The 14,882-nt window shown below is 54.3% G+C and overlaps 1 protein-coding gene across 2 annotated transcripts; it reads left to right on the top strand.

Annotated features, from left to right (window-relative positions):
• Nucleotides 1-7,347: 7,347 nt before the first annotated feature.
• On the top strand, nucleotides 7,348-13,868 carry FXYD2 (FXYD domain containing ion transport regulator 2). Of its 2 annotated transcripts, none has more exons than XM_063094044.1 (5): nucleotides 7,348-7,366; nucleotides 11,903-11,941; nucleotides 12,154-12,228; nucleotides 13,638-13,674; nucleotides 13,844-13,868. In XM_063094044.1, the coding sequence occupies exons 1-5, from the start codon at nucleotides 7,348-7,350 to the stop codon at nucleotides 13,866-13,868; spliced, it is 195 nt and encodes a 64-aa protein (XP_062950114.1). The 2 variants fall into 2 exon arrangements, with proteins under 2 accessions (XP_062950114.1, XP_062950113.1); XM_063094043.1 differs by lacking the exon at nucleotides 7,348-7,366 and adding an exon at nucleotides 9,871-9,895.
• Nucleotides 13,869-14,882: the final 1,014 nt, after the last annotated feature.

The raw sequence follows: 14,882 nt of genomic DNA, 5'->3' as shown, positions 1-14,882 counted from the left end.
CGGTTTTGTAAAAAGCACTGTTGGCCAAACAAACACAGCTGCAGGCAGATTCCACTTGGCGGTCGCCCGTGTGCAGACCCCACCTCTACGCATTTGGTGTGTCTTTGTCATGAGACAATTCCTAGGGGGCAAGGACCATGCCCTGTTCTAACATGAGTATGCCTGGAACACCTTAGGGTTTCAACCTTCATAGCGCCTCTCTAGATTCTTCAGTGTTCAGAGCTGTGAAACTGCACAGCGACGGTCCCTGGCTACCCTGGGACCCGCTGGATGCCTTTCCCACTTCTCTGGCTTCTACCCTCAGTCCCTCAGGTCTTGGAATAAACTGAGGCTTAAGTTTGAGATTAAGCTCCATGTTGTTAACCCGGTGATCATGGTGATTAAAAAAATCTCTGCTCACACTTAGACTTGGTAAATAAGATCACTGTTCATGGAGCACTCATTATGCATCAGGGAATTTACAGGCTTTGAACAATTTCAGAGCACGACCAGATTGAAGTGCCTTAGAGGCCCCAGGCACACAAAAGGTTGTGGGTACCTCCACCATACATTTTTAAAAACAAAACATAAAACTACAAAATAAGTGTAAAGAAGTCTGAGGGGGAGGTTCTGATTTTTCTCAAAATAATTATGTTAATAAAAAGGAGTGACAGTTTCATCTTCAGCATATGTGTAAAATGGTTATCCCAACTTTGCCAGAGGCCGAGCACCCCCTTAGTTTCCCCTGGTAACCCAGCATTGTCTCTGAGATAGGAAGGATAGTTCCATTTTATAGATTCTCTGTGACAAATTTGTGACTGGTCTAGGGCCACACAGTTGGGGGGTGGAGGAGCTAGAAATGGACCCCAGGCTGTCAGTCTTCAGGATGCTTTACAGCACGCCACTCAGCCTCGCTCCCTTCCCCAGGAGAAGGCTGAGGTCCACATGAAGAAAGGAACGATCAGGTGGCTCATGAGACCACCTCTGGAGCATGGCTATCCCCTTGGGGCATAAACTAGCTAGACTGTGCTCCAAGGAGGCTCATGTGGAATGCAAGTGGTCTGAAACAAGATACACGAACAGTCAAACTGATGATCAAAATTGTAATAATTTAATAATAGTAGCAGCTGACGTTTATCAGCGCTTGATATGTACTAGGCTAAGGACTTCACACGGATCAACCCATTCGGGACTCACAGCAACACTCCACAAGGATAGACCCACAAGGGTAGAACGTATCCGTCTGGAATGTGACACTCATTTATATTTGTGATTTGGTTTAATGTGGCAAATGTAACTTGGTTGAACAGGAAAGCTGCTGCACTGTGCCATTTCCCAGAAGGGAAGACTGAGTCCCCTGGCGCTTCAGAAAGTGACCTCAGGTGTCCTGCTTGTGCCTCCCAACTACTCCGCCTGCCCCCCATGAATTCCACCACAAAGATTTTCAAGTCTCTTTGCATGGAGGTGTTTGTGTTACTTAGCACCACTATAAAAATAGGTGAGTCTGCCTACTGCATCCCCAGGTGCTTCAGCCCTCCCACCTCTCTGGGTTTTTTTGCAAGTTGTAGATTAGAACTTTCCAAATTGTTCTTGGAAGAGAGTCAGGCAGAGTGCAAGCAGCTGGGGGGGAGGGAAGAAGTGAGGGGGGTACCAGGCTGAAGCACACCCAAGGTCACAGGGTTCTTATCCCCTTCCTCTGGGAAGGAGGGTACTGCCCTCCCTGGGAACATGGGATGGCAGGGGCGACTGGCACAGCTGGAGTGGGAGAACACTCCAGCTCTATCTGGTTCACCCCACCTTGTCCCTGGCTGTTCTGCCTCACCTGGGCCCAGCGGAAGAAAGAGAGGTCAGGTGTGTTTGCCTGAGCCAAGGGAGGAGCTTTGGAAATACCTGTCTCCAGGCCACAAAGAGGAGGAATGGCCACCTCTTGCTATTAGTGTGATTCATTGCTGTCACAGCTAAGCTCCAGGGGGGCAGAATCAGCCAGTTCAAGCCACCAGGCTGTTGATTTTATGGATTCAGCCCCAGCCCCGTGCCTGATTGCACAACAGTGGGGCACCTGCCAAAGCAGTGATGGTAGAGCAGGTGATGCTGTGATCAGATGTCCTGAAGAACTCGGGGTGGTGGGGCCAGTGCAGCGTGGGCCCTCCCGCACCATCCAGAAGAGAGGGTTCCTGCCTTTGAGCCAGGCAGGAGGCTCAGGACACCCCCTGTGTTCCCCTCTTCTCTCTTGCTGCGTGAGCTGGGGCAGACCCCAGCTTCTGTCAGTTTACTTCTCTGTAAAATGAAGTCCTTCCTAACCATAGGGTGAACTGGGCTTCCGGCAGCCGTGCAACCCTGGGAAAGCCACTTAAGCCTCAGTCTCTTCAACCATAAAATGGATTCCTTAATATTTTTCTTGTTACCTCACAGAGTCAGACTGGTAGAATGGATATAAAAACACTGAAAATTCTACATGTTGGTATTATGTTATTAATATTTGTATTACCATCAATTTCCTTATCTCCTTTCTTTGATAGCAGAGTTCTCCTTCTATCTGGAAGGCCTGGGTTCAAGTTCTGACTAGTTCACGTATCACCTGCAATTTCCTCCTCTGTAAAATGGGTATCACAAAGCCTGCCAGGCTGCAGGGCACGTGTGGCCACTGGGCAGGGAAGGTGGCATCCCCCGGCCCTATCTGTGCCACCCAGAGGTCCTGGACCCCAAAGAGTGCTGGCTCCTGTCTCCTGTCCTCCTGTTGGGAGGAGCAAAGCAGATCTTCAGAACTATTGAGAACCATGAAATGGATGGAATTATTACCTACTGAGGAGAGCTGGGCACCGTTCGTGTCAGTGAAGATACAAAAAGTTAACAGATGTCATGATCCAAGCCCTCATGGAGGCCAGGATAGACTTGACAGTCTGCAATAAGTGGAAAGAATAGTCACAAATCCACCTGCGAGCCATTTGAGCCACATCAGTGGAGCCCAGAAGGTTGTGGAGGGAAGGAAAGAGCAGCGGGGGTGGGCTTGCTCCGGGAGCTCTTCCCAAAGGCACTGAGCCTCCTCCAGGTAAGGAGTGTAGTTCCCGGGAGAAGGATGACAGCTGGAGAGAAACAGCCTCTATTCTAGTTCAGGTCCAGACATGAATTCTGAAAAAAGCCAAGAATGTATTTCTCTCCAGGGTATTCACTGTGGGAGAGGTAGGTCAAATGGGTTTGCCCTTGTCACCAGATGGTGACCTTGACTAAGAGTACATTGCCCTTTGGCAGCTCCCAGGACCTCTGTGCCCCACAGCTTAAGCCATCTTGAAGCCAACACTGAAGAAATGGACCCTCCAGGGCCCACCTCCTCCCAGCCCTGCTTTATAAGACCCCAGTGACCTGGCATCTGCAGCCACAGCAGGAGACAGGAGCCAGCACTCTTCAGGGTTCGGGACCTCTGGGTGGCCCAGATGGGGCCTGGGAGCCACCACTTTACCTGCCCAGTGGCCACGCATGCCATTCAGCTGAGGAATGATTTGAGCCAGGGGTCAGGGCTTTCTAGGGGCTTCTGGCTTCCGCCTTGCCAAAGCCCCTTTCCAGCTGCAAGTCAACACCAGGAGGTTGATTTGGGGACCTGGAGTTCAAGGCCGTGGACTCTGACATGCAGCCTCTGCAGAGCCCAGGGCTGGCGGAGCTGGATAGTCCCATCTGGGAAGGCTGGTGGTGAGGGTCTCTGCTCTGCTGCTTGCCTGCGAGCACCAGGGGAGACAACAGTCTGCTGGATGTTCCAGTCTGTCAACTCCCTACCCCACCAGCCCAACAATGGTCATCCCAGGTTGCTGCCCTGAGACTCAAGAGTCAGGGGACAAAGGGAGGTCTGCTGAGGGTGGGGAGGGACAGGAGAGACTGAGGCATAGCAGCTGAGGACACTGTCCCATTGGGTGTGACAGTGGTGAAAGAGGAACCCAGAGTTGGGGCTACCTGTCCCTTACCTCCCAAAGACCTTCTAGATCTCTGGGTCTTGGAGGGAACAAGTAAGCACAGCTGGGTGCTCCTCTTTAGCTCCAGCCTGGAACAATTGGACAAAGAGCGGGGCTGGGGAGCTCGGCCTGCCCTGTAGACTTTCTGGGACAGCACAGTGGTTCTTCCACCCTTGGTTGCATTATCCCAGGAAAGACCGGAAGAACAAGAACCAGAGTCAGACACCAGCAGGGAATGGCATGTTGCTTGGGTTTGTCTTGGGGAAGAAAGGAGGGTTGGGGATGCTGGGTGGGTGGTGGCTGGCAGAGATCATCTCAGAGGGTCAGGGAGGAGAGGGTGCTCCCAGGGAGCCTGCTTTAGAGATCACGCCTGCTGGGGACTGAGCAAGTGCAGGGGTTACAGTGAGTGTCCTTGTCTCCTGGAGGCCCAGCTGGGGGTAAGGAGAATGAGCTGTCATTTATTAGGACTTTCTTTGGCCAAGCACTCTACCTACATCACCTCTATTCCTACAACAACCCTGCAAGGTAGGTGTTATCATCCCATTTTATAGACGAGAGGAGGAGACCCAGAGAAATGACCTTCCCCAGGGTCACGCAGTCCCAGGTGCAAAGGGATTGAAGCACGGGTTGTCTGGCCCTCAGGGGAACACCGGCCACAGGTTAAAAGGGCCAGGTCCTCTCTGCAGGAGAGTGGGTGGGATGTCTCAGAGAGAGGCTCCTTGTCCTCTGTGCCAACTAGGACCTGATGCCCTCGGTTAGCTGAGCGAGGTCAAGGAAGAAGTTTGAGAAGGACTTGTGTGTGAGTGAGGGGAAGAGGGGGACCTCCTTGACTCTTAACTACCCCCTGGGCAGCTCCTGAAAGGACGAATGGACGCTTTTTTGAAAACTGCCACCGGGCTCAGGGAGGAGTGCTGGGGGGAGGACAGAGGCAGCCACGGGGTGCAAGAGCAGTGAGAAAGAACCCCCTGTCCTGAGAAGGACTCTGGGGGAGCTGTCGGCAAGGTGAGGGTTGCTGACCGCCCCCCCCCGCCTCGTCTCTCTGCGAGGACAAGCTGCCTGTTGCAGGGCAGGTGATACCATGCACAGAGGGCTGCCTCAGCAAGTTCTAGGTCTGTCTGTGCCCCTAGTGAAATGACTTCACCTCTCTGGCACTGATTCATTCATTTAATAAAACAAGGGTCCACCCCGTGCTGTTTCAGACACTGGGGATCCAGGAATGAACAAACAAACAAAAAGCCTCTCTCTCCTGGAGTTGAAATTCTAGTTGGACAGAAACAAACAAGATAAGGAAAACATATAACTTGTAAGATAAGAGTGAGTGCTACAGAGAAAAAATAAAGCAGAAAAGGAGTTTGCAGTGTTGCAGGGGGCGGGTGTGAAAATGTTAAACAGGGATGCCAAGAAGGTCTTCTGAGTCAGGTCTCTGGAGGAGACCTGAGGACAGTGTGCGTTTAGCCAGGAAGCTCTCTGGGGGCAGAGCACTCCCGGAGAGGAAACAGCCAGTGCAAAGGTCTGAGGCAGGAGCGTGCCCTGGAGGGTTAGAGGAGCAGTAAGTGGGGCTGGAATGGAGAGAAGGGGCAGAGAAATAGGAGACAAGTACAGAAAGGTCACTGGAGCCAGAAGAAGGGTGTTTTAGGACACAGAAAGGACTTCGGCTTATGCGCCAAGTACTCAGAAGGTCATGAGCAGGAGAGTGAAATGTCTATAAAGTGAGGAGGTTGAATTTGGTGGCCTCGGAGGCCCTTTCCAGTTAGTCCACCTACAACACGAGGTCTCTGGGATCCAGGCACCTGCCTTCAGTGTTAGGGTCGCGTAGGGAATGTGGAGTGTGCACCTCTGTGGGGGTGGGGAGGGGAGTTCCAGCTGAGATCTCCACTTTTCTGGAATACTGAGAATATGTTTGGACCAGGTCACACTTAAAGTCCCATCTAGCCCTGAGATTTATGAACTTCTCGAATTGCTCCCCTCGGCAAATTTCCACTTGGCAGCCCTGGGCTGTCTGAGCAGGTTTCCACTTGGGAATGTGTGACAGGGCTGCTTGTGGAGCTGCCTGCCAGCCGCTGCCTCAATGGGGTGGCCAAAACGCGACCTGCTCAGTGGCCCCAGGACAGGTCTCAGCCCATCCAGACAGTGCCCCTCTGGGTCTGCTGGTCTCCATCTTCAGGGGCTTTTCCAGTCCTGAGGTGGCTATCTGGAGTGTCAGCAGTCCTCCCCTCAGGGCAGGAAGTGTTGCTAAGAGGGACAGAGAAGTGAGTTGTCAGGATGACTGGAGCTGAAGTTCAGAGGCTGGGCCAGAACCAGCACCTCCCAGCCTCTGTCCCTTAGTGTCCGTATTGGGGAGGTCAGGCCAGGGTGGCTACCAGGAGCCTGAGGGGGATCCTGTGGTCTCGAGTCAGCCACACAGAGACGGCTTGTTGCAGCCTTGCATTGGGCCCATCAGAGCCTCTGGAGGCCAGGAAACAAGAGCCCTGCTGAGCCCATGCTGCTGGCTCCTGGCTCACCCCTGCCCTGGGACCAGAAGAAGTGCCGTTGACCTGCCATTCCCCTCCAGCACCAGCCAGCACTCCTCAAAGGCCTCATCAGCCTGCTGTGCCCAGCTGAGTCCTCTGGGGTGTCGCTGGCAGGCCTGACATCACAGCCTGGGTGAGTCGCTGGGGGTAAGCGAGAGGGTCCTGGCTGAGGAAGGGCAGGCTGTGGCAGGAGCAGCCCCACACCGGTTCCCAGCTGCGCAGCTGCCCACCTCTGCCCACTTCCCGAATGACGCGGGAGGTTGCGGCTGGCGCCTCAGGCCCAGGGCCATGCCCTGAAAACAGTCCCTCTCACCTAGGGCAACTTCTAGGGGCTGCTGCCACTCTGTCCAGTCTCAGGGGACTCCTAGCTCCTTGGGGCAGGAAATATCAGGGCAAAGGCCTAATTGGGCTGGAGGCTGAAGATGCAGCTGAGTACAGGCTTGGGGGACCCACAGATGCCCCTGAGTGTCTCCCTGAGCTGCCAGCCCAGGGTCCTGGTGGGGAGGAAGGACTCTGATTCTGCTGGCTCCAGTCCAGGTTGTACCCTCCTGGCTCCTGGCAACCTTTTTGGCACCTTGGGCTGCCTGCAGGGTACTGGCTGCAGCATCGAGCCCCGGAGGGAGGGGCCCGTGTGGGGACCGTGGCTTGCTGGGCTGCCGCTCACAGTTTCCCCTTCCTCGGGTGCCAGGTGGAGGTCAGAGAATCTCCCCTGGTTCTCACATGGATCCCTTGCCCCACCCTGCCCTGACAGGCAGGCACGAGGTGAGGGCTCCCTTGCCAGCCCCTCGCCCGCCCCTTCCTGCACACGGGCTCCGTGGAGGTGTGGAGGGAGGAGTGCCACTCTTTTCATCCAGGCCCTGGGCGAGCAGCACTTCACAGCTCTCTTGCACTTGTGAGCACAGCCAGCAGCTCCTGCCATGGACAGGTGGTACCTAGGTGAGTCCCCTGAGCCCCGTCCCTCCTTCCCCTTCTCAGGCTGACATGGGTGTCCACCCCATCACTTTCAAGTGCACCCACCTGCTCCCCAGAAGTGCAGGACAAGCAGAAATGAGGAGAGGCAGAATTGCCAAACCTGGGCTTCTATATAGGGTCCTGCGCTGGTTGTGATAGGTGTGCAGAGCATCTCTGAGCTGCAAGGGCTGGGAAGACAGCTGTCCACAGCCTCCTCATCCGTCTGTCTGTCTATCCATCCAACTGCAGTAACTTTGAAACCAGACTGCTGGCTTCAAATCTTGGCTCCCCTACTTCCTAGCTGCCTGGCCTCTGGCAAGGTATTTAACTTCTCTGTGCCTCAGTTTCTTCCTCTATAAAATGGAGGTTATAACAACACCATCCTTACCTTACAGAGTTGTTGTGAAGATTAAATGAGTTAATTTTTGTAAAGTGCTTGGGATGATGCCTTGCACGTACAGCTCAAAAATGCAGTGGTCAACTTGCTTTCCCGATTGCCTCCTGTCTATCTATCTATCTAACTTTTCACCTATTTCTACATTCCTCACCTTTCTAGAAAGAATCGATGGTGGCTTACAAAGATAGACAAAATACAATAAGGTGACATAGTAATGTATAATGAAAGGGGACGCCATTGTCTTGTGTGAAGAGTGCCAGTAGCTTTGTAGCATAGCCTTGAGGATCTGGCCTTTCTAGCTCTGGTTTTGCCATTAACTGTGTGTTCCAGGTAAGTCCCTTAATCTCCCTGCCCTCAATTTTTCTCTTCTGCCCAAAGGGGATCATGGCCCTGCCCTGGTCACCTCCAGCGGTTGTTGCTGGGAGCAAATGATCAGCCTCGGTTTCTTTATCTGTAAAATGGAACTCACAGGGGTTAAGCGGGCAGTGCGTGCAAAGAGCGTTACAGCACTAACTCTTGTAACCTTATCATGGCTATACATCACTTGGCTCTGAAAGCAGGAGAGAGCTGAATGGGTGTCATGGCTCCGGTCTGCAAGGACATGACATTCTCTCTCCGTCTCACTCATTCAATGCTCATGTTCAATGGAGGGTGGTTGGTTTTTCTGTGTGCAACAGCTGAGGCTCAGCAGAAGACTGATGCCTGTTATTTCTCCCATCAGCACAAATATGACAGTGACAAGAATGACACTTACTATATGTATCCCAGGCTCAGTGCTACACTCTTTACATGCATTATCTCACTCCTCACAGCAACCCTAGGAGGGAGGTACTGCCCCACTTTACAGAAAAGGAGACTGAGGCACAGAGAGGTTAAGCAACTTGACAGAGGCCACACGATTAGCAAGTGAGGCCAGGGTGTGAATTTGTGTTGATCCCCTGCCACTGCTCCAGGAGGATTCAAAGATGGAGTGGTTCCTTTTGGAAGGACTGAACCGCCCCTGGTGGACGCTGACCAGTGGCCTTGACCTTTGGCTACTCTTGGGCATCAGCCTCTTCTGGAGGCCAATTCAGTTGACTAGAACTCAAAGAGGCTTCCGCAGTACCCATGGGGTACCTGGCACCAGAGTTCCCGAGGTGAAGGAGTTCCCGGTGGAATGGGAAAGCAGCCTGGGTGGTGTGGGGAAAGCCCCTGACCCCCAAGGCGAGGGCCTGACTGACGTCTCCTCCTCGCCTCTCACTACACAAGGCCCCCTCCTCTCTATACCTCAGACGCCTCATCTGTGAAACAGGGAACTAGCCATGCTTAAGGAGACATCAGGGAGGTGCTTTATAAACCACAGAAGCAAGGCGTTCCCCTACGAGAAGGCTTGGCCCCTTCCTTAAGGAGGCTACAATGCACGGTGGAAAACTGGCATCGAAACAGCTAGAGTGCCAGGCCAAACAGTGGCTGTAGCAGGGAGGACGGGCGGCGGCAGAGATGTGGGGATAGAGAGAGAGGCATGGGGGTCAGACATGCTGGAGGGCTCAGGGTGGTCCTCGAAGGCTGTGCAGGAAGGGGAGGTGTGCCAGGCACTGGAGACCACTCAGGGAAGCCTCGAGTGACACGTAAGAAATATCAGCTGCAACAGGGTGGGCCCAGCAGTTGGTGGGGGGGGGTTGGGGGCTTGGGGGCTTGGGGAGCCTTCATAGCTGCTGCCACTGCTCCCGAGAGCTCCTGAGTATAGTACACACTGAACATATGTTGAAGCTTCCACCTCCCCATGCCCACCGCCCCAGCTGCAGCCTCTTGGGCTGGTGGGAGAATGCCACTGCCACCCGTCCTCGTCCTTCTCTTTGGAAATTTCCTTTGGGAGGGTTTGGAAACTCAGCCAGCTCCTCTCTGCCCCTGCCTCCCTGTGCACCCCCTCACGCCTCAGCGGGAGCCCCTCCATCCACACCATGGCTTTTCTTGTGACCAGGGTAAATATTACCTGCCACTGTTAATGTTTAATGCCCCCACTTCGTCCCCGGTCACCCTATGGCCAGACACCCGCCCCGAAGCAGAGGCAGCAGGAAGAGGGTAGTGGAGACCTGTCTAGTCGTCTGGGGAAATGGCAGGGCTGTCCATGGACGACGGTGAGTGGGACAGTGTGCGTGCGGGTGCGTGTGCAGGTGTGTGTGTGGGTGCGCGTGCGGGTGCACATGCAGAGTAGGGCTGGCTCTGCTTGGGCTGCCTTTGGAGGGGTGAGCTGGACCTCACTCTTCCCTCTCCTGCAACCCCTGCCTTCCTGAGTACCCAGTTGTAAGAAAATTTGCATCTCAAAGATATAGAGCTTAAATGGCAGAACTTCAGGCAGCTGGCGGAAGCTGCTGGGGTGAGCATCCATCCCTGACTTTCTGGCACGCACCTACCCTTGGTCAGTGTACCTTGCTTGCTAGACTGTCTGAACTCACAGCAGGAGGTGATGGGGTCTAGCTGGGGAAGGAGCAGGCCCCTCTGGTCATCCTTCCCAGGCTGGATTTGGGGTGAGAACACCAAGTTCACAATTACACTTCCCAAAGTCACCTGGTAATAGAGAATGACTCAGGTCTGGAGGCCAACAAGGGCATTTGCTGCCTGAGGTGGGTTTTGAGTCAGATCTAGACGAGGAGAGGGCATTGGGTGGAGGAGGGGTTTATCAAATGCTCAAGATGAGGTGCTCAGGCAAGTGGCAGTTTCTTGGCATGGTGAGGGGAGTCTTAGCTTGGGTCTAGCTTGGCTCTGACATTAACTTCCCATGTGACCTTGAACAAGACTTGAAGTCAATCTGGGAAGACAACTTGAAGGCCTTCCGCATGGAGACAGGGACCTGGGCCCCCTGTGACCTGCCCTTGGCCTCTGGCCTTCCTGAGCAACCAGCACCTCAGGCTCTTCAGGAGCAGACACTGACCCCTCCTGGCCTGTTCTCTCCTGGCCTAAGGACTGGCCACTGGGGACAGCTGGGCTCACCAGGCCCCGAGGCCTCCCACTGCTGGAGGCACAGTTCCGCACAGCCTGGGGGTGCTGGCTTACACACTCCTTCAGCTTTAGGCGCTACTTGTCTGGGGCCAAGAAGAGGCTCGAGCGGAACAGGAAAGAGGGGCAGCCTTCAGCCAGGCAGAAAAGCTCTATCCAGGCCACCTTCCAGCTGTCCAAGGGCAAATGTGCTCATGGGGCTTGAAGGGCAGAACTGTGACATCTGCTGGCTGCTGAGCAGCCCTACGTCAGGGGATTGGTGGGGGGTAGCCACAGAAGGTGGGGGCAGGACCAGATGCCCTGGCCTTGGGTGGTCTTTCTTCCTGCCACCTGAGAGGCGGCATAGTGAAGGGCTTCAGCACCTAGATTCTTAGAAACCCGCTGCCTGGGTTCAAATCCCAGCTCAAATCCTTACTTGCTGAGTCACTGCAGGTGAGTTACTTAACCTCTCTGGGCCTCCATTCTCTCATGGATTATACTGGAATAATACTAATTCCTCATACGGTTGGTATAATAGTTAATAATTTGTTAGCTTTAAGCTGGCATGTTTCAAGCACTATATACTAAGGTTTCTAATAAATTTGCTTCTCCCCGAGGATGGCAACATAGGTGAGCAGAATCTAGAAACCCAGGTTCAAGACCCGGTTCTACTTCCAACTCCCATTGGGACTTTGGACAAGTCTCCAAACTGGGCCTCAGTTTTCCTCCTTCTGTTCAATGAACATCAAAGTTCTATTTTATTCATGCAGTCGTCTCACAAATATTTGCCAAGCACCTTGTAGTCGCTTATGAAGAGAGGCTGTAGCAAGTAGAATGGGACATGTCTTTCTGGCCTTTTCCTACTCTGGTATAAACAAGAGGCAGGAAAGAACCAACCCTTCCCTGAGTTGCTAGAGGCCCCACAGACAGCCTGGACTCCTGCTTTGGATGCTCGGAATGTGGTCCCAGGGTGACTGTGTCTGAAGCAGCCTAGGGCAGATGCCCTGCTGGCCTCCTCTTCCAAGGGTGTCTCTTAACCAGCCTCCCCAGGCCCACTTGGACATTTGGGGGTCCACTGGGAAGGGAAGGACTTGGAATTCCAGCTGTTCCTGTGGCTGGCCCACCATCTGTGACTCCCCCCTCATTCCGCCTCTGGGCTTTCTCCTCAGGTGGCAGCCCCAAGGGGGATGCGGACCCATTCTACTACGGTAAGCCTGGCGGGCCCCTCCCCACCCTTCCTGACCCCTGCCCTCCCCCTCCCCCCTACCAAGCAGCTGGCTCCTGGCTTCTGCCAGCCTTGGATCCCTGTTATTTGCCCCCCATTACCTCCCCCGTTGCCACGGGGCTGCTGCTGGGGTGGCTGCGGGAAGGCTGTCAGGAGAGACGACCCACCTGCCTCTTTGACCCTCTCTTTCCCAAGACTATGAGTCTGTCCGCAATGGGGGCCTAATCTTCGCTGGCCTGGCCTTCCTCGTGGGGCTCATCATCATCCTCAGTAAGTGGGGGTGGCCTCGTGTTGGAAGGGGGTGCTGGGTGGGGGCACACCTCTTCTCAAAGCCCCTGAGCACACTGGCTTTCCAGATCCCACAAGGGAGGAGTGAGTCTCCACCCCACCCCCACCCCCTGCAGGAGGTGGGAATGGAGGCGGCTGGGATGCCAGGCTGCCTGGACCTTGGACCGCAGAGTGAGGTTCCCTCTTCCTCGAGTGCGCCCTCTGGTGGACTCAGGAGCAGCTGCCAAGATGGGAGAGCCGGCTCCTTCTGGTCCTGGGAACCCGCAGTGTGAATGGGAGGCCCAGACAAGGGGAACTGGGCACCTGCCCTGATCGGGGCACTTTCTTAGGCTTGAGCTACATCCTAGCCCATTTAATCTGCTCATCAGCACCGAGGGATGCCACTACTGTCAGCATTTTACAGAAGAAAAATCAGACACACTCTGAGTGGTGCAGCAACCTACCCGAGTTTCCACAGCCCATGAGAAGCAGAACCAGACTCAGCCGAGCCCAGGTGTCCAGCTCCCCGCTGCTGGAAAGCAGGTGTGGCTGGGAGCCAGACCCTTGGGCTCAGCTGCTAACTTACCATGGATCCCGAACTCCCTGGGCCTCCATTTGCTCATCTGTGAAACGGGGATGACCCCATCTTCCTCACAAGGTTAGGACTAGCATTCAAAGATATGGTGGTCAAGAAAGTGCTTCATGAAGGGTCCAGTGAAGACATGGAGGGTTCTGGGGGAGAGTAGGATCCCTATGTATCCCTGCCCCAGCAAGCATACAGCAGGAGCTTATTAGATGCTTGTTGACTTGTTTTGGTGCAACCAAAAGAAAAATACAAAGAAACATAACCAGTGAAAAGAAGACATATATAAGGCAGACACACCTCTGTGTTCTGGAATTCTAACACATCGTGGTCACCGCCACCCCACCTAAAGGCTTCCTTCCATCTGCAGGCGTAGCTGGTCTCCCCGATTCACCTGTTGTAAGCTGCTGGAGGGTAGTGCTGCATAGCGGCTGAGCAGACAGGTGTAGGAAGCAGACAGGCCCAAGCAGGGATCTCAGCGTTACACTTGCTGCCATCCCTCTCCAAGTGTTTATTGAGCAGCTACTATGTGCCCAGCACCGTGCTGGTAGCCCCACAGTGGCCCAGTCTCAGCCGCTGTTCTCAGCGTGTTCACAGTCCACCACAGACCCGCTGCAGTAAATGCTCATTGGCTGACTTAGGCTCTTGAATGCTTATGGTCCAGCCCTATGTAAAGAGAGAGAAATAGTCAAATATGACCTTGAAGCCCAACATCATGGTGATGCTGGCAGAAGGGAGGGAGAAGAGACTGGAAGAGTTGAGTCCTCCAGCATCTCCTTGGAAAATGAGAATGAGCCAATGAAAATGAACCTTGTTTTCTCTTTTCAAGGCAAAAGATTCCGTTGTGGGGGCAATAAGAAGCATCGGTGAGTGCTTCGGGGTAACTGATGGGGTGGGCCGGGGCTGGAGAAGGGAGAGCAGGCCGAGGATTGAGCTCTGAGACAGTGTGGCGGAGTCCCCAACATCAGGGGCACCTAGGCTGGCCCCGTCCCAGCTGATTTCTTTCTTACCTGTGCTTTTCCTTCCCCCTTCCAGGCAAGTCAGTGAAGATGAGCTGTGACAGTAGGTACGTGTGGGAAGGGCCGAGCAGGGGGTAGGGCAGGGCACAGCTGGGGAGCCACAAGGACGCTTGGGTGGGCCGGGAAGAATTTTCATCCATGCATCAGCCAGGTGGTCTGTCACCCATCGTGTGTTTAAACATGATTGCCCAGTGCTTGGTGTGGAGTATGTGACGAGGGAGCTCAGAGGAACCCTAGAGAAGAGTAAGATAGACGAGGGAAAAACAAAAATCTTGACCTCTGCCACCACCTCCTGGCCCAAATCCTGCCTTTGTCTTTTCAGAGTCATCTGTGCCCAGCCAGAGCATCGGGGCTTGTTGGGAAGTCAAGGACACCCTGTCTCCGGAGTCTTCCTGTCTTCCCCAGGCTATAGACTTTTGCCCTCGTCACTGCCAGTGTTCGGCTGAAGGAAGCGCCTGGCTCAATGCGACCCCGGGTGGGCAATGCTTCCTCCCACCCTGTGCCACCTCGTGCTCATAATAAAGCCCACCAGCTTCAGAGATGGCTGCTTCCCGTGCCTCCCTCGCTCCCTCCTCTAACTGCACTCCGGCCAGCCCACTTCTTCAAAGCAGAGTTCAAATACAGCCTGGTCTCATTTGTTTTTCAGTTAGTTACTCAGTCATTCATCTGCTTATAAAAGCAAGAAGTTCAATATCGTCACCTATAGGCTCCTCCTGGCCCCTGAATTGACAGGAGCCTTGGGGTCAGAGACCTCAGCCTGGCTTCCAGATGCCTGGTGGAAGTCTGAAAGGCTCACAGGTGCAAAGTCATTGGGTCTGTTGGGTGTTGCTACAGCTTAGTAAATCCCAGCGCCAGGGGCCAGGGACTGGACAGTGAGGGTGAGACCACTGTTATCACTTGCTCCAGCTCCCTATCCTTTCAGGCAGGGACCCACCCACCCAGGGCAGCCTCAGCCCAAGATGGTGTCAGGCTGTCCCTTAAGCCTGTGGCCCAAGGCCCTGCAGCGTGCTCCCCTCTGGGAGTTTCTGCACTCAGGACCAAGCCCATCTTCCCTC

Source organism: Cynocephalus volans, chromosome 4 (assembly GCF_027409185.1).
Source record: "Cynocephalus volans isolate mCynVol1 chromosome 4, mCynVol1.pri, whole genome shotgun sequence".
NCBI classification, from domain to species: Eukaryota; Metazoa; Chordata; class Mammalia; order Dermoptera; family Cynocephalidae; genus Cynocephalus; species Cynocephalus volans.
Note: the sequence above shows the minus strand (reverse complement) of the source record. Positions and strands in the feature narration are given on the sequence as shown.

Bases quoted from the DNA above. Each gene is read 5' to 3' on its own strand.
- FXYD2 (XM_063094043.1), top strand. From the start codon at position 9,871: ATGGCAGGGCTGTCCATGGACGACG. The intron at 9,896-11,902 runs GTGAGTGGGACA...CTTTCTCCTCAG, and splicing joins AGGGCTGTCCATGGACGACG to GTGGCAGCCCCAAGGGGGAT. The intron at 12,229-13,637 runs GTAAGTGGGGGT...TCTCTTTTCAAG, and splicing joins GGGGCTCATCATCATCCTCA to GCAAAAGATTCCGTTGTGGG.